The sequence below is a fragment of the Limanda limanda genome, chromosome 6, assembly GCF_963576545.1.
Source record: "Limanda limanda chromosome 6, fLimLim1.1, whole genome shotgun sequence".
In the NCBI taxonomy this organism is placed as follows: domain Eukaryota; kingdom Metazoa; phylum Chordata; class Actinopteri; order Pleuronectiformes; family Pleuronectidae; genus Limanda; species Limanda limanda.
Window position 1 is genome coordinate 18,794,109 of NC_083641.1, and position 19,232 is coordinate 18,813,340.

The following is a 19,232-nucleotide window of genomic DNA, read 5'->3' on the forward strand; positions in this document are numbered from 1 at the left end:
TTAACATTGTGAGATGGGAGTTTCTCTATCCTTGATTAGTCAGAGGATAATTCATTTATGAACTGAGTTTTATGAATATGAAATTTGGCTCAGATCCAAATTAAAATGTGGATCTACTAAATTCAAACGTGGTTTCATGAGGAGACAGTGGGGCCTTAACAGAGGTTTGCGCTCTACTCAGTGACATTTTGCTTTCATATTTTTTCATCTCAATCCACCACTTACCTGTACATGTTTTGGGAAATGAGGGAAATTATAGTTATACACTGAAATCCATGTAGGATTGATATTTAAAGAACCATGTGATATGAGTTGTGTTGTGTGCGACAGTGAAAACAAAAACAAACGTTCAAAACTATTTTCCAGTTTATTGCAATCCACAACCTTCTGGACAAAGCAGGGACGGACAACTTTTAAAACGCGCTGTCTTCAAAAGATACAAAATGTGGCTATGAATCCAGTTTTCTTTCCGATACAGCAGCACCCAGTTTGAAAAGCTGACAGTTTGCCATTTTTACAAATATAGAGGATTTGTGGGAAAAGAAATTTAAACACTTTGTAAACATTATTCCTCCTCTCTCCCTGTACGTTTGTTTAGCAGAGATGGAAAAACTCTGAATTTAAATTCCAATTTCATGAAGTCAAAACATTTGCAGCACTCGTAGACAATTTGTGTGCCAAGTCAATCGCCTACGTCGAGAAACACACGCACTCGCTTTCATACACGCACAAACACACACACATACACTCGCAGTGCGGAGTGACACAGTCGAAATCTGTCTGGAAGACTGAAGACAGCTATGTTCACCAACCTGCTGCATTCCAGTCAAGGAATGGTATGATCAGAAGCACCGCCTTTATATCCAACCATAACAAATGTCGTAAACTCTTGATCTTGCGTAGACAAATCCAAACCCACGAACCTCCTGTTGAGTTTAGCAAAATGAGGTTTGCAACATCCTCGTGTTTTAAACTGATACTCAATAATACATTGTCCTTTGTATCATAAGACACTTTCAAATTTCCCAGTTTCATGATCGTGTGGGAAGTCGCCGCATAAGTGAAATCTCATGAAAAGTCTGATCAGTTTCATCAGGTTATTCCAGTTTCATTTCACACTCAATGCCACCACTTGACTTTTCTGTAAAAAAAAAAATCTATAGCGACACTGATCAGAGAGAATCAAGGGTTGAGAGATTAAATCCACATTAAACTGCTGTAAACCCAGTACTTGACTGCTGCTTCCCGCTCTAAGACGCACAGAGGCACTGCTCGATTTGTTTAATGGCTTTGTGAGGATCCATAGTGCAACAAACTCCCAAGAAACGTGGCTGCCAAGCTGATTATATTGTACAAAAAAAAAACATCTTTCACTGCATAATCACACAAAAATCCAAATAAGAAATTATGAGTTTCTACTAGAAGTTACACGTTGGGATTAGATGAAAATCAGTTTATACTTGGGGTGAACTCTTTGGAAGAGAAACAGCAGGAGTCCACTGCATTGGAATGATCTAACAGCTCGTGCTTCACGAAATGCCAGGCACATAAAATCGTACAAGGTAAAGACGTTATACCAAGGCCAAAAAAAAGGTTTAAATAAAGTCGTATTTACACACCGAGTTAGTTAACACGTGGTCTGACCAGTGTTTTAGTGTTTACACATCAAAAGTGGTCCATGACAATAATAAAGCTCCCGTTACCAAACTCCTCCAAAGCTGCGTTTTTTTTTAAAAAGGATCTAACTGAGCGCTCTGTGCAACTCCAACCAGCAGGGGGGGCTGGTGAGGAGGGAGATGAGTCATGTTGAGTGTGTCTTTGCAGGAAGTGTCAATTCTCCCCCCCTCCTCCTCCACAGACGGAGCTTGTTGCATGACATTGGCGTTTAGCATGTTCCACTCTGCAATAGAAATCCTGTTCTTGTTTGCCCTCCTCTTCTTTAACAGGTCCATGTGGATGGAGACACTGGGATCATATAGGGGGTCTCGAAATACTCTTCTAATCTTTCCTCTGTCAGTTTTCAGATTCCCCTGATCGTGCGTAATCTTCCACCTTTTGGATTGGGATCAATCTTTCGTTCCAGTCTCCTGCTTCTCTCCTCTCAAGGCGTCTGAGGGAGCATGCTGCTGAAAATGTCAATGAGGTTGTCCAGTCCCCACAGGTAGCCGTCCTCCCTGTTGCCCTCCAACCAGGGGGACCTGTGGTCCAGGGTCTGAGGGCCGGGCAGGGGGACCGTCTTCCCGAAGTCGATCATCCACACCCGGGCCTTCCCAGAAGCGTCGTGAACAAACAGCAGGGAGCTGCCTACGATCTGCGACAGAGAGAAACCGGTGAGACTGGTGACGCTTTAGGCGTCTGAGCAATTACACACTCGAGCTAATGACAGCAAGATATCACAGATCGGAAAAGTGGGCCAACAGGTTTTGTTCAAGAACCATGGAAACCAAGTTGTGTGTCAGTTTGTCTCACCTCGTGAGTCCTGAAGAAGAGCGACTTCTCGAGGACTGAGCGGAGATCCTCAAGCCGCTGCAGGTAGAGTTTCTAAGAAAAAGGAAAATAAAGAGATGTAGGGTATGAGACAGTGAGAACAGAAAGACATCTTTTGATTTTCCTCTTTTCCTTATTGGTGTAAGAATCTTCTCCTTTCCCCTATTCCTTTATTTCTGAATTTATTTAAACATTGGTTTGTTTATACCGGAAGCAGATGTATGCATTTGTAATTTAGGGGTGTCATGAAATCCCAAGAAGGGAAGAGGCCATTGCATCATTGGTATGACACAGAAAAAATGTATCTAGGATTTTTAAATTAGCTACAATAAACATCATATTATTCCTCTTTTTGATTATGTGAACTTTAGAATATTCAATGTAACCATTTCAGGGATACTCTTTAACATTATAATTTTCTTGTTTTGAATGGGATTAAAATCACACAGCTCATAATATCTGTTTTCCTCGTGTTTTGTTTTTAATCTATATTCTAAACTTTATAAATATATTTTGCATTTACAAAAACTGCCAGTGAACTTGTGACTCACCAGAATCTGAGCGTTGCCGTCGGTAAAGTCCCTGAGGGCCTGCATCACCTGCTCTCTGTGCTTCGTCTTCTTAAAGTTGGTGTTACATGTTCCATCAGCTCTCTGTAGGAAAAGAGAAAACACATCAGACTGTTATTCTCATTCCTCTCTGACATCTTCCTCAAACACAAACAGTTGTGGTTTTGAACAAAATTAGACTACAGTGACAGTGCTGCTGTGGATACTTTTTCAAATGGAAAAACAGAAGATCAGATACTTTATTCATGTTTTAGAAACTGCAGATCTACAGTTGATTGCATTTTCACTTCAGAGTGTGTGTGTGTGTGTGTGTGTGTGTGTGTGTGTGTGTGTGTGTGTGTGTGTGTGTGTGTGTGTGTGTGTGTGTGTGTGTGTGTGTGTGTGTGTGTGTGTGTGTGTGTGTGTGTGTGTGTGTGTGTGTGTGTGTGTGTGTGTGTGTGTGTGTGTGTGTGTGTGTGTGGTCAATATTTACTCCCATTGATTGGATTACTTCTGGTGGAAACTATTTGTTCTCTGTGGTAACACTGACTCACAGTGCCGTGTGTGTTCCGGTGTGACCTCTGACCTTAATGCCTTCGATGCGGAATCCCATGGTGGCCGTGGAGCTGAGGGTCTCCCTCCACTGCATGTATCTGGGCTTGATGACGGCCTGCTGGAGCCTCTCCTGCTCTGTGGGGGCCCCGGGGTCCACCGCCACCATCTTCTCGTACATGTCCTTCCGCAGACGTGGACGCTCTCTGGCTTTTGTCAGCTCCTCCTCCAAGTACGTCCTAAAAAGTTAAGGGTTGATATTTAACTTCTAAAATGAATCACTTAGAATGTATTTGACATTTTATTTCATCTAATTCACTTTTTTGCTGCATGATTTTACATCCTTAAAGTCCACTTTTATTCCCGGACACAACTTTGCCGACGACGAATATAAAGCTACTTTTATTGCAAGGTACGGTGGCGAGGTGGGAGTCACCCGTGTTAAGGCCCTTATGAGTGTAAAGGTTAATTTTTAAGGATCAATTTACCTCCAAAACCATAAGATAAGCTCTGATAAACTCTCTTCCGCAGTTTATTATAGCACAACATGTTCTTACCTGCTGCCCATCTTACAGTCCATGATGGAGGGTGAGTCAAAGTCAGCCAGCAGGTCATCCATCAGGTTGTAGTCCTGCTCGTCTCGCTGCACGACGCCGTAGTAACCGGGCACGTACGGCCGCAGAGTGTCCTTCATCAGCTGCTGGAGACTCTGCTGCTCACACTCACAGTATCGCTTCAACAGGCGGCCGTACTCCCCCGCCTGGAAGTTTCCTTGAGAAGAGACAGACTGAGCGTTAAAACAAAGATGGTTGACATTCTGGGAAATACACCCGTTGGAATTAGATGAGGAGATTGATACTTTTCTCATGTTTATGTTATGTCTCTGTTTTTTTTCTGATTTCCATGAACTTTTGTAGAGGGGTGGGGCATGACCCAAAGAAAAAGCAATTACATTTTGGTTCAGCTCCAGATCTCAGACACCACAACTTGTCATTATACATTACACAGATTAACAAACAAGGTATGATGTGATAATGAGTGGGCTTATAGGTGCTGATAGCATCTGTTTCCCCTTGTTTCCATTCTTTATGCTAAGTTACATGGCTGTTAGATTTAACACAAACATGTAAGTTGCATTGATCTTCTCATTTTTCCACAAAAAAACATTTCTTTGAATAATGAGGCCGAAGAATAAACATGTATACGTATTATTCGGAGATTTATACACTCTGTATTTATTTCTACCTGCATGGCCGGCGAGCTGCACCCACGGGTAGCGCTTCTTGAAAGACACGACGAAGGGGGACCAGTGAACCATCGTCTTCAGCTTCTGCCAGGACCTATTCTGGAAAACACAAAAAACACAAAGAATGTCATCCTCCCGTTGACACGCTGCAGGTGGTCACATGAACAAAGAATCAGACGCACGGACTGACCGACGTGGGGGTTTATGTTCCTGGGAAAGAGAGCACAGAGCTACATACAGGCCAATAGTGATTATTCATTAAAGGGAACCACACCCTGTAGTATACACATATACCCCCCCGCCCGACACACACACACACACATCAGTAGACATTGGACAGATCCTCCCCTGCACCCAAGGTTATGCACCCAGGTGCACAAAGACCATTCATAAAACATTTACCAAAGACATTTCTGTGGTGTCGTAAAAACAGACCAGTACTGTCTGAAACTCTGTGTGTGTGTACGTGTGCATTTGTGTGTGTGTGTGTGTAACGTTTATCTGTGTTGGGAAACACCAGAGCAAGGACAGTGTGCAACAGCGGCTTTGACGTAAGCAATCTGAGAGGAACATAACATCGATTGATTAAAGCGTGTGTGTGTGGGAAATCACAACAAACGGGACAGCCAGCTGAAGATATGAATGTGTTGCATTGTACTGGACTTTACCCACAGTCAAACAATATCACTCAATATTTCCTCTTGGCTTCTCAGTTTCCAATCTCTCTTTTAAAACTTCCTTCAATGCTTGTACCATATAAAATAATTGTTAATAACAGAAATACACGATTAAAAAACAGGATGTATGTGTGACGGAGAGAGAACTGTTTAACCGATTAATATAATGCATAGACAAGAAGCTTTAATCATAAATTAATCTTTTTATTACTAAATAGCATCTGTGAGCAGCCTATCTCTGGCATGTTTACATATCGGCCTATCTCTGCTCTCCTCTCTCACATTCTTTCCACAGCTGCACCGTTCAAACTCTGTCACAATAAAACAGTCTCACTGCAAGAAGTACACACACACACAACACAAACTGTGAGTGTGTGATTACCACAGAGGAAGAAAGAATTTATAGAGAGAGATTTTGAAACCCTACGATTTAAAAAGGTCCTGAAAGCTCCCTTTTCAATAATCTTCTTATCTAAGTTTTACACTGTTTCCAGATATAAACATAGAAAAATGTCCTGAAAACTGGTAAACTTGCGGAACATTAAGGTGTGTGTGGGGGGGGGGGGGCTTCTGGGTAAAACGCGGTGAGTGTCAGGAGACAAGAGGCGAGAGTGTAATGCAATTCACTTCTGGAAAGTTTTAGACCGTACACATGACCCCAACACACCCTCCATCACCTCAGGTCAAAGGACGCTGATGAAACCTGTGAACAGCGACTGCATTTCTCCAAAGGGAAGCGCTCAATTTACAACATGACAAAAATTCCTCTCGCTTATTTCAACATGTTTGACGAATCGAAGCAGATTCATGTTTTGACCCACGTACCAGCAGCACACATGTGTCCCACTAGGTTTGAGCAACAGTTACTTTGGTAACCGTAACACTGGAAATCCTACTGGACATTCTGTAGTTCATTTCATTTTTCCGCAAATCGTTTTTCTGCCTCGGTGACCAGCGTTGGTCGACTCAGGTTGAAAACCATGATGTGCTGCTTCTGTTGTATGTTCATTCGTTTACCTCTTAATGGTCTAATTACTTCAACCAGGGAGGTTAAGGGGGTTAGGTAGGCAGGTGAGGGAGGGAGGGGGGCAGGCAGGTAGGTTGGGTAGTGAAGTGGTCGGTTAAACTCTTGGGATGCTGAAATACTCTGTAAACCGAAGCAAAAATCCCATTGCTCCACTTATCGTCTTTAACAAACCTCCCCTCCAATCTTAACTCCTGTAAAACACAACAAGCTGCAGACGCTCCACCCGGTCAGGACAGTAAAACTGTTGCCAGCCTCCAAAGTGCTGCTGTCAGGGTATTTATGAACCTGTTATGTAAGGTTCACAACACAACACAGGAGTTTTAAAGAGAGAACAACTGGTAAACATGTTCACATTTGGTCATTTCAAAAGAATAAGATTGTTCCTGACTGTGAGGAAATGTTTACCCTCAAGTTTTTAGACCTGTATCAAATAGTCTATCATCAGAAATAAACAACGACGGTTTGATTTTTTTAGCTAAAACATCTCAAACTCAGTTTTCCAGTGAGCCAATCTGCTGCTTTCTCTAGCATCAACAATGGTAACCTGAGTATCTTTTGCTTTTATTCAATTTGAATAGACAGTCAGTTGCTCTGGACATTCTCCAGTTTTCCTGCCAGCCCCAAAGTAAAATCAGCACTTTGTACTCTAATAACGATCATTTGAAATAACATATATAAACCCTGTTTACGGTCGTATCTTTTAATCTAACTAATGTTAGCAGCACCTGTCCTCGTCTAAAGAAGCCCTCCATGACAGATGAAAGACTGCAGCCTCTCTTCTTTCTTCCTCTTCTTTTATCAACTAGCCATCAGGCTTTCTCTCTAATTGCTTCAAGCTGACAGGTTAATGTGCTGCTGCTGGGGGGGGCAAATGTCTAATGTTACCTGTCACAGCCACAGCTAATGCCGCTAATGCTACTAATGTAATGTAATTGTTCTTTCAGTTTAAACAGGAGCTGTCTTGCCCTTTGTCTCCGTCCCACTCAGTCCATCTTCACCGTGTCCACCACATAGCACAGAGCTTTGTTCCATCACTCTTTGTTTCCTTAACCTGACATTGATAAATGCCATCCTAAATTTATTTCCTTTCCACTGTTGCTTTTATTTTACATACCGTCATTCAAATGGGACTCACTCTTTGTTCATCACCACTTTCTCTCAATCAAATGTCGACTTCTTGTCCCAGCGAAAGCTTTCTTTCCTTTTCTCTTTCCTGTCATCACACTCCCATCCAGCCTGTTACTTTCAGACCTTTCCTTGATGTTGAGGTCGGAATGCCTGGAATGTTTCCCATACTCATCATGACGACACACACACTCACACACACACACACACACACACACACTCACACTCACACTCCTGTCTCAGTGAAGACACTCATTATACAACCTTTAGCATCGCAACTAAACCAAGTCTTCACCCTTTAACAGCCCTCGGAAATGAGAAACGTTCAGAAACTCACTCCATACAATACACACAGATATACACAATAATCAAATCTGTCAACTGTATCGGATGTAATCTACCTTCAGATCATGGACTCTCTGGGGTTTGAGCTGAATTGAATTCTGCTCTGGGTAACTTTGCCGATTTCTGATTCTTACCTGGCAGACAGAGTAACAGTGTGTGAGGAGGCAGGCGCTCACACCGGCGCTCACGGCCCTGGAGACGAAGCCAGAACGCAGCCAGAACAAAACAGTCCGCATCATCAGCGCAGGGTCTCCCAAGAGGAGCACCCCCGAGGACGTGTGCCTCCCGGTCGGGCCCAGATCCTTCATCCTCATCTATTTAACCGAGCTCCTGGCTGATGTGCTGCCTTACTCCTGTTGTTCGGCGTCAGCCAGTCGGTCTGCAAAATCCCTTTTGTAAACGAAGGGCTTGTGTTGCATGGTTAGTAATCCTCCCCTCTCACACTGAACCCATCTCCATCTCTGCAACCTCTTTTTGTCAATTCAATTTTTGTCCTGTTTCGACATCCTGTCCCTCCTCCCTTCTTCTCGTAACACTTTCTCAATCAAGCATATCCATGTACCTACCGACCTGAAGCTGTCATCTCTCTTTCTCTCTTTCAACATCTGCCTGCTTTGACTATTCCCCTGTCCTTTTACTTCCTTCCTTAAACCATTCACCTTTTCACCCTAAAGGCACAGGAGGCGTCTTCCTTTTTGCCTCTGTCCAACCTTTGTCCTCGCCTTCCTGTCTCCTCTACCCTAATCCCCAGGGGGTGTATCCTGATCCCCACACTGAGCTGAGATGCATCATGAGCGACTGGCAGCATGGGGGTAGGGTTGGGACAACAGGCCTTCCCATATACACTCCCAGTGCCACATCTCCTTCTGCCTGCATGACAAATTCCTCAGTAGTATGTAACCTACAAGCAGAGGTGTGTGTGTGTGTGTGTGTGTGTGTGTGTGTGTGTGTGTGTGTGTGTGTGTGTGTGTGTGTGTGTGTGTGTGTTGGTGTGTGTGTGTGTGTGTGTGTGTGTGTGTGTGTGTGTGTGTGTGTGTGTGTGTGTGTGTGTGTGTAAGCTGAACCTGTCAGACGACTATCATCTTCTACAGGAGTGACTACATATACACGTAGGGTGTTTTCAGGTAGTGTCAGAGCTCTTTCCTCAAAAGCAGTTGATATTAAACCACATCCCTTTCCTCTCAATTCAGTCTTCAGCCTTCAAGCAGAACAGCTGTGGTGGTCCACTGAACAGTCACAAGGTGGCACTTTCAAAAAACAGATTCAGATAAAAGACAAATTTTGTCATTTTTAATGGTGTTGATATGCTACTGGTTTTAATGGTAATTGAATGTGTATTTATGTTCTATAGTTAAGTGCTGAAACACATGGTTGATTATTCAAACTAGTCAGCAACTTTCATAATCAAGTAATTGTTTGTTATATCTCACAGCAGAACAAACAATTCAACTACATTGGGCTTCAGACCAGTTGTGGATAATAATATGAAAGCCAGTCAATCGTGAATCAAAAAGCAACAGCTATACAGATAAGGATTTTTCAGGCCCATGTCAATACCGATATTAGGGGGTAGAACCTTTCTGATATTGATTTATCAGCCAGCAAACATAAATACCAACATATGTGACAGGTTTTCGGCTGAAATCACCCTTGTTTTTAGCTTTGATTGCTGCTTACACATTGATGCACGGGTGAGTAATGATGACTCTTCCGTGTGTCGAGTTAAGCGATGATCTGAATAAATTGTTCCTGTTTGTAACGGAGTGTTTTCTACATGCACCGTTGCTTTAAAGCATTTGAATATTTCCTTCGCGTCCTCATTTGTAAAGCAAATCAAGAGGGATGCGGTGTGTTGACAATAGTTTGCTACTTGTGTTTGGGTGATATTGATTTTTATTGTAGAGAAAGGCAATAGATTGTAAATATCAGATAGAAATTGTATAAAATAGAAATGGATTCAAAAGTGTATAGAGTGCATTTGTTTTTCCTAATTAACTTTATATCATGGATTTTGTGTGGGACTTTGAACAATGAGTACAACGGAAAACAAGTCTGCAACTGTGGCTCATTTGAATAACCGTGTAAAAAACAACAATCTTCAGGTGTAGGCTGTGTGTTCAAACTCAGTGTGTCTTCGTCTGCCTGTCTTCCATTCACTCCACTTCATCTGCCAGCTCACCTTGATTTTCCTCTTGTTATCTGTTCCGCCGCATGTCTCATGATGTCTCATGATGTCTCAGGGGAAAATATTAATCTTTTGTACAAGGCTGAGTCTGAGAAAGTTTGACTGAAGTAATCTGCAGATGGATGTAAATAATATGTGCATTGTTTGGCCGGGTAGACGTCGGTAGGAATTTGCATCTTACAGTCAAATGTGAGGGACAGAGTAGATACTGTGTGTGTGAGAATGAGAGAACAAGACGAGGAGAGAGAGAAAAAAAAAGTACCATATATGGCAAAGACGTCACCTAGCAACCGGTTCTACTTTCGGCCCAATTTTCCATGACACACACTCAACTCTGAATGCAAAAAGGCATCGCTGCATTTGTGTGCCTGAGCGTGCATGTGTGAGCAAGTATCTGCTCACGTCACAGAGCGTACGAAATGTAACTGGTTTGGTTGGGAGCTGACAGCATGGCCCCAGCCTTCTAAAGCCAACAACAACACACACACACACACACACACACACACATGTACACGCCCTCCTTCGATTAATTACTGTAAAACTGACAACAGAGCTCTTACACAACTCTGAAGCGGACACGACGTGCCCATTAAAAGCGTCTCTTATCAGAAACCGCGGCCGACCGTCATCATGTCGGTTGCAACAGCTCGAGTGCAACTCCTCAGGTTGCTCATTTCCTGGCCTTCGCTGTAACAGCCAGGAAATTACACTGTCCCAGGACCTGCTGATTCAGATTAGCATTACCGACACTGGGAGCCGAATCAATTGAGTCTGCCATGTGGAAAAATTAGTACACGACATAAGTACTCCCAAGGCTTAATAATGAATATTCAACGGTTGCAATAAAAAAAAGATCCAACATTACAGAAGTGGAAAAAGGAAATGATATTGCTCAAACACCCACACCTAATTCATATCAATGGCCTATCACAAGCTGTGCAGTGTTTGTATTATCTGATTAAACTGAAAGGAAAATATTAAGCAGCGGTTTTGAAAATTAATTTGTTCTTTTTTATCTCTTTTTGAAGCTAAAACTCCGACTTTGCTATGGTTCCCACTTCTCCAAAGTGAGGATCTGCTGCTCCTCTATTGCATATTAATGTTCACAGAATATATTTGTGTTTTAAACTGTTGTACGGACACATTTCGGCCCTAACCGCGCATTTTTTACGATCGCTTATGTGTTATATACACTTACACAGCCAACACGATATGCAGATGGCGAAGTAAAGTGTGTGATTCTCTCTCTTGTGTGGTTTCTTGTGGTGTGTGTTGTGGCAGTTAGGATTGTGTCAGTCTGATCTTGTAGATATGCGATCCCTCTGAGAAACTGAAACGTTGACGCTGGATGTTTCACTTTGATACACTCGCTTTAAAAAGACGACAAACAGCAGCATATCAGATATCAGCCGTGGCTCAGCGGCCTCCCTCCAACTCGACGTGATCACAGAGACGTCAGAGTTGGGAGCAGCTGTTCTGAGAGTTAAGTGTGTTTCTCTGTGACACGTCTTTTGTCTTTCCCTCTGGAGATAAAGACGTAAATCCCCAGACGAGGGTGGAACGTCTTCTGTGGAAAATGACTGTGGCTGGATCATTAAACGATTTGCGTGAGTACAGTCCCTGCCCAGATTCTATGATTAGTGCAGCACAGTGTGAATATCAAGCTGAACATCTTCAGGCCCAAACTGAACCTGGACTTTCAGGATTCCCACCCTGTGGAGACGAGAGGTGGGGCGGTCTCTAGAGGACGGACTCTGCTGTGAGGCCTCGTCTCATTCCAAGCATTTCTAGTCACAGTGCATCAAAGCTTTCTGAGTCATCGGCGACTTCCTACATGGAAACTTTAAACTTCGCCTCGTGCCCCGAGGAGAAGAAAACCTTCAACCTCTGACTGGGGCAGTAAACTGAACTTCTAGATCCCTCTGATAGCATTTCTATGGCCTAATTGTGAATTAGCTGTACAGTGCTGAGGTAGCAGCCATGTCATGGGATGACAAATCACACAGACATGCATTGAGAGAGGTGGTTACACAGACAAACAGGCGGCTGAGCTTATCAGAGCCTTGTGATGGTGAGCCAGTGGAGCTGAGTGACACAGAGCTGAACCAGTTTCTCACAGTTTGTTTTTCAATTTGTAACATTCACGCTCCGTTTATCAGGGCGGTGTGTGAGTGAAGGCTTTGAACAACTTCTTGGACGAATTATTTCAAAACTCATTGTTCAGCTTTGCTTAAAATGTAATTTAAAATAAACAGACGTCCACCAAAACCACATGAGACTCGAGCTGAGTGATAAACCGGATTACTTCCACCAAGGAGGTTATGTTGTCTTCAGCGTTTGTTTGTTTTTCGGTTGAATGAGCAGGATTACGCAAAGACTAGCATGGAAGTTGGTGGAGAGATGCGACTTGGATAAGAGAAGAACTCCTTTCATTCTGGCGTGGATCTAGATCCTTTACTTTCTTTAACACTGCGAGATTAACTGTCTTTGTCTTTGAGTTTGCACTTCACTTCTGTCCTATCACATATTGTCACCACCACCCTGAGAACAGTCTATAATTCACAGTACGATGTTGATGAAGCGGGTGAGAGGAACAGGCTGCGGTATGTAAACATGGCACTGAGGCCGAGCAACGTGGCTGGAAAGCTATAGTTTGCCCTGTGGAGGATGGGCTGCAGGGGTTTCATTGCAACATCCACCATCAGGTTGCTCAAAGATCTGGGGATCAACGGACCATCCCTGAACAGGACCATAAAAGAAGCATCACACACACACACACTGCAGCAAATGGCTCTGGATCAGGAGGAAAGATCCCCACTGGGCCCCAAGATGTTAGAGACATGCACCCAGGTCTGATCAAACTATGGTGGGCCTGCACTAGAAGAGGGGTTCTTGAGATTAAAAGGCCGAGACACCTAAAGACGCTAAGGTACACAACTGAAGGTATTCCCTATTTCACCTGCTAACACCTACTGTTTAAATTGCGCTTAAAGACCGTAAAACCTAAAAGGGACATTCACCATCTTGTCCTATATTCTAAAATATTTTGGGAATCTGAAAATATTCCTGTGACAAAGTTGCCGACTGCACTTCCGCCGGGTGACTTGACCAATGACGTGTGTGTGTGTATTCACTGACTGATGTGAGGGTTGTGGTGCAACATCATTTTGTCTGAAGTAAATCTGGAAATGCACGTGTGCGTCTTAATGCTCCTCTGAGCTGCCTGGTGACCTGGACCCGGGGCTAAAGCTGGGACAGGATGTCAGTGTTGACCTGTGTGTGTCCTCTGAGAAGTGGGGGGAGGAGAGAAGTGGATTGTTGCATTTGGTTGTTTGAGAACAACATCTTAGGAATCACTGATATTTTTGATATATGCCTACTTAATATTGGTTTCTACCCAAGTCCATAAAACTCTATATCTGTCTTTGGATATGATAGATAGATAGATAGATAGATAGATAGATAGATAGATAGATAGATAGATAGATAGATAGATAGATAGATAGATAGATAGATAGATAGATACTTTATTAATCCAGAGGGGAATTTAGATCATCCAGTAGCTTATACAGTTAACACTTAAAACACCTCACTAACATACATACATAAATCACATACGGAGAATATATATACAGATACAGGAATGGGATGCAATGATGTGATTGTGTCAGTGTCCAGTAGGGAAGTGTTCTTGTGCTGCTGGAGTGGAAAGTACACTAAAATATATACATATATAAATAATATATCAGAATATGTAGTGGTAAAGTCCGTGCATGGAGCTAGTATAGCCAGTAAAGGGATGAACAGTTGGTTAGTATATAATAGTGAAGTGAAGACACATCAAAGCCAACAAGATGTGAGGATAGTGAAGTAAAGTTTGTGTGTGTGTGTGTGTGTGTGTGTGTGTGTGTGTAACTTCAGGTGAGGAATGATGATCACTCAACTATAAAATTCACATTTACTATTCAAGGCAGTGAGATCCGTGCATGAAGTGGGGGAGAGAGAGAAGTGGATTGTTCCATTTGGTTGTTTGATAACAAAATCTTAGGAATCACTGATATTTTTGATATATGCCTACTTGATATTGGTTTCTATCCAAGTCTATAAAACTCTATATCTGTCTCTGGATATGAAGATACATCGAACCCAACAAGATGTGAGGATAGTGAAGTCAAGTTTGTATGTGTGTGTGTGTGTGTGTGTGTAACTTCAGGTGAGGAATGATGATCACTCAACTATAATATTCACATTTACTATTCAAGGCAGTGAGATCAGTTCATGACTATTTAGTGAGGCTTCTTGTGTTAATGATGAAGCGTTGTGTTGAAGTGTTGTGATGAAGACATGTGATGAAGACATGTGGAGGAGACACTCACCCCTGTCCCGTCGTCCGGGCTGCACATGGACCGGGCCGGAGACAGGCTGGACTCGATGTCGCTGCCGGTGAAGTCGTCCTCGGACTCCTCGAAGGAGGACGCGGAGGACAGGCACAGGGAGGACGAGTTGGACAGCTTCCTGGGGGATCGCATGAGGGCCGGGGACCCCCCGCAGCCGCTGTCCGAGCAGGGGGACTCGGCGTCGGCGTGAGGCTCCAGACTCGAGCTGAGCTCCGTGGAGAAGCTCAGCGGGGCCGGGAGACCCCCCTGGGAGCGGGCCGGACTGGGGTCCCTGGTGATGATGAAGGTCGGTATGGTTCCCTGGAAACAGGGGCCTCCTGTGGGGGTGAGGGGGTCCTTATCCGAGTCCGTGGGGGTCTCACTGCCCACCACACAGCCCTGGTCCTGGTCCCCGGCCGCTGCGGGCGGACACGACACCGTGCCCCGGTCGGCTTTAGTCATTTTAGCCTCCGTGAGAGAAAGCCCGTGATCCAAAGGTGGATCCGGGAGAAAGCTGAACCGAGTGCCCGGGTCCGAGGGGCCACTCGTCTCCGTCAACACCCGAGCTCCGGACACACAACCCCCACGGTGGCTCCCCCCCAGTGGCTGGTCTTCCATGGCCCTCGCCGGGGGATCCGAGGCATTGTCCTCCCGCACGGATTCCTGAACCTCCCCGCCTGCACTGCCGTCTTCCCCGGGCCGCCTCTCCGGGTCTGACGCATGGGCCGGAGCCTCCACACACCCCGGGGCCTCTCGGTGCTCCGGACCCGCCGCTGCCCCCTCTCCGGCCGGAGCCTCCACACACCCCGGGGCCCCTCGGTGCTCCCGACCCGCCGACACCACCTCGTCCCTGGGCAGCTTCCCCACCCGGTGATCGCGGCTCGTCGCTGCCTCGGCTCCGTTTCCGCACCCGCACGCCGCCTCCTCCGTCTGCTCTTCTCGCTTTCTCCTTCCCAGACACGACAGCACTTTATTTTTCATCGGGTTCCTGTTCGCCCGGTGCCCGCGTCGCTTCTCCCCGCTCCTGGACGACCGGACCCGGACTCGCTGGCTCGCCTCGCCCGCTTCCCGCTTGGATCCGGAGGAGGCGCCGCCGCCGCTGCTGCTGCGAGAGAGATGCGAGCGCGTTTGGCCCATCCCGCATGCCGTAGTAGTAACAGCGCAGCCAGACACACCTTCACCAGTGGATTTTGAAAATGTTTGAAACCAGCGAGTCTCCCACAGAGCAGTCAGCCATTAGTCATATAATCCATTTTCCTCTGTGGAATCTCAACATGATCCGTTCTCTCCACGGAAGAGCAGTTCATATCTGTGAGAAAAGCATGAATCACTTAGTAAACACATGAACTCCCTGTTATAACAATGCAATCAGACCACTCCTTTACCGTAAACTCCAAAACTTATTCACACTGACTGTCCTCACTGTTTTTATGGCTTCATAGTTTAAAGTAATATATGATGATCAAGTCACCTGAACTGACCCTGAAAGTTTACTCGTGACGCGAGGAACGATTTAAAGATTACAGGGAAATAAGAGATTCAAAGTTCCAGGGAGATAAGACTCATACGTGTTATTCAGTGTGATACTGCCCCCTGTGTGTGGACACTGCACCCCTGTCCAAGCCAAGACTCTTCTATCACTGTAGTATTTTCATGTAGACACCAGTGTAGATATATACAGTATGTTAACTGTTGTTTGGTTTCATAAAATATCAAATTAAATATGGTCAACGTAAAGCATGTTTCTGTTTGAAACTAAGCATCTGCATTTTGATCTGAATCTATGGAAGAATTGTTGACTCAAGCCCATTTTCAGCCGATTTGAACAGGATTATTTTCATTATTAGTTTATCTTTTACACCTATTTTTTTCAGTTAAATTAAACATTTTGGGTGAAGCAGATGACAGAGAAAAGGGGGGAGAGTAAAAATCCTCAGATTTCAAAGTGGGGACTTCAAGTTGCTTGTTTTATTGGAAATACAGTCTTAAAACCTAATATAATAACAATAATAACAATTTAGTATTACATTGCCCTTTAGTATAGTAGTACTGTTTTTTGTGGGTGGAAAAATACTTGAATCGCCTGATCATGTCACTAGACTGCTGGATTAATAGTAATTTAAATGTCAACTACTTTCTGTAAATGGTTTTTCAAGCAAAACACTAAATTAGACTAAATAAAATATTTTGGGCTTTTTTGACAATATAAACAGTATGTAGGATTCAACATCTATGTTACTGTTTGAAATTAAGCATCTGCATATTGATCTGAATCTATGGAAGAATTGTTGACTCAAGCCCATTTTCAGCCAATTTGAACAGGATTATTTTCATTATTAGTTTATCTTTTACACCTATTTTTTTCAGTTACATTAAACATTTTGGGTGAAGCAGATGACAGAGAAAAGGGGGGGAAGTAAAAGTCCTCAGATTTCAAAGTGGGGACTTCAAGTTGCTTGTTTTATTGGAAATACAGTCTTAAAACATACTATAATAACAATAATAATAACAATTTAGTATTACATTGCCCTTTAGTATTAGTAGTGTTTTTTGTGGGTGGAAAAATACTTGAATCGCCTGATCATGTCACTAGACTACTGCATTAATAGTAATTTAAATGTCAACTACTTTCTGTAAATGGTTTTTCAAGCAAAACACACATAATTAGACTAAATTAAATAATTTGGGCTTTTTTGACAATATAAACCGTATGTAGGATTCAACATCTATGTTTGCTCCTAGCTGCAAAATAACAGCTCCCATCAAAGACACATTTCAGAAACGCAGTACGGTATCCTAGAAAAATTCTAAGTATTCTAAGTATTCTACATTAGACACAGTGAGTCGCTGTGTGTTATTCAGAGTCTTTTACTGTGACAGGGCTGCTGTCACACTGCTGTGAGGACGGAACGCTCACAAAAAGGAAATGAGACAGGAAGGATAACAATGGAAAAGAACAGCTCATCATGTGCCACTCACAGAAATAATCACACATACTGACTCAATGTCTGACCTCCCTATTGGTTACTTTGTATCACTCCACTCACACATTTGTGATGGAGGAGTTGAACTTTTTACTTCAGTTCGTTTATCTGACAGATGTTTGAAGTTTGCGATTTTCATCCAAAACCCAAGAGCAGTTACAACTATATGAATCGTTTTACATTAATCTACTCAACAGTATATTTGCAGTTCAAACTTGATCCACCTCAATCAGCCAAAACTTTACACAACATTAAAATGGTAACATAACAGTAAATGCGTTTTTCATTATGTCACAAATGAGTACTTTTGATACATTTTGGTGCTAATACTCCTTCTTTTATTTATTATGAAAGCAGGTCTTTAACTTGTGATGTTTTAAAGATTTTAATTAGATTCCTCAATATAAACTACCCACATAAAAAATAAACCCACATCCCTATTGAACAACAACTAATTTAGGACTTTACTTCATACACCCAACAAACAAGCTCAACCTCAGAACCTCCACATCTGACAAACTTAAATAAAAAGTGTCAAACATAAATACACGTATATTATACATCGATATAATCTTAAGAAGGTACATTCTCTCTAGTGAGTATCCTCGTAAACCCACAACATCAACAAAAATGTCAACCCCAATGCAATCCTTAACATTTGGTCCATGGAGTATCTGTATTAGTCTGGCATTGGTACTTTTACTTAACTTATTCATAGGATTGATCAAATAGTACCTGGCTCTAATTTCAGGTTATGATCAATGAATTAACTGAAAAGGAATAATTTAGTGAGTAACTTACCAGACAGAAGCTGAGCTGCTGCTCTGGTGCATGTGAAGCAGCTGTGAGCGGCTGACAGGGATGTGGAGGGTTTTTAACTGTCAGGCTGTGTGGGGGATGTGTCTGTGGCTAGTGTGTGTGTGTATGTGTGTAGTGTGTGTGCTTGTGTGCAGTTGTGTTGTATAAGCGTGGTTGAAAGAGGAACTAACGCATGTCGAACAGTGCATGGTAGAGTCACTGTCATTTTAACCGTCACCTTAAGCTGAACTGACTGATGGTTGACATGATAATCGAAGGGACCATCCCAACTGACAATCAAACAAAATGTGAAATTGAAGATTAATAACTAGTTTCACACTTTGACTTAAAACCACCAGCCATCATCTCCATGAGTTCAAAGTCTCTCAGTGATTTGTTACATCGAGTTGCACCATTCAAGTGATTTTAAACTTGTCTTAACTTGTGAACGTGCGAATCGGTAACTAAGAATCACCAAATTGATGCTCAAGGAACTATCTAAAATGACAAAAAACATTTGAAGAAACATTTGATAGCCTTATAATTTACTTTTTAGGTTGGTTAATGTCCAATCCAGTACCCTGGTGGAGGTTGCATGTTTCACCTATACTCCAGCAAGTTATTAGGGGCCGATTTTGGGGATCTGTCATGTCCTGCAGTCTGCTATCAGCCCACATCCAGGTAACACAATTAGTTAAAAGTTGGATTCTGTAGAAAAAATGGCGACTAAATTCAAAATAGCAGTCCTCCTGTTGCGTTTTTAAAATTGCACCTATATACTTTTTTGTTTATCTGGTCATTTTTACACATTGGTATCGATTTTTGTGAAGATAGGTCAGAATAATTTATATTTGTTTGATTATTAATATCAACGCGCATATT

The 19,232-nt window shown here is 43.0% G+C and overlaps 1 protein-coding gene across 1 annotated transcript; it reads right to left on the reverse strand.

Moving 5' to 3' along the window:
- Window positions 1-348: 348 nt before the first annotated feature.
- itpkcb (inositol-trisphosphate 3-kinase Cb) lies at window positions 349-18,410 on the reverse strand. The gene is made up of 8 exons (XM_061073620.1): window positions 18,354-18,410; window positions 14,569-15,877; window positions 4,833-4,932; window positions 4,145-4,358; window positions 3,622-3,826; window positions 3,039-3,140; window positions 2,470-2,541; window positions 349-2,311 (listed from the first exon to the last, which is right to left on the reverse strand). The coding sequence occupies exons 2-8, from the start codon at window positions 15,703-15,705 to the stop codon at window positions 2,102-2,104; spliced, it is 2,040 nt and encodes a 679-aa protein (XP_060929603.1). The 5' UTR covers window positions 15,706-15,877; window positions 18,354-18,410; the 3' UTR covers window positions 349-2,101.
- Window positions 18,411-19,232: the final 822 nt, after the last annotated feature.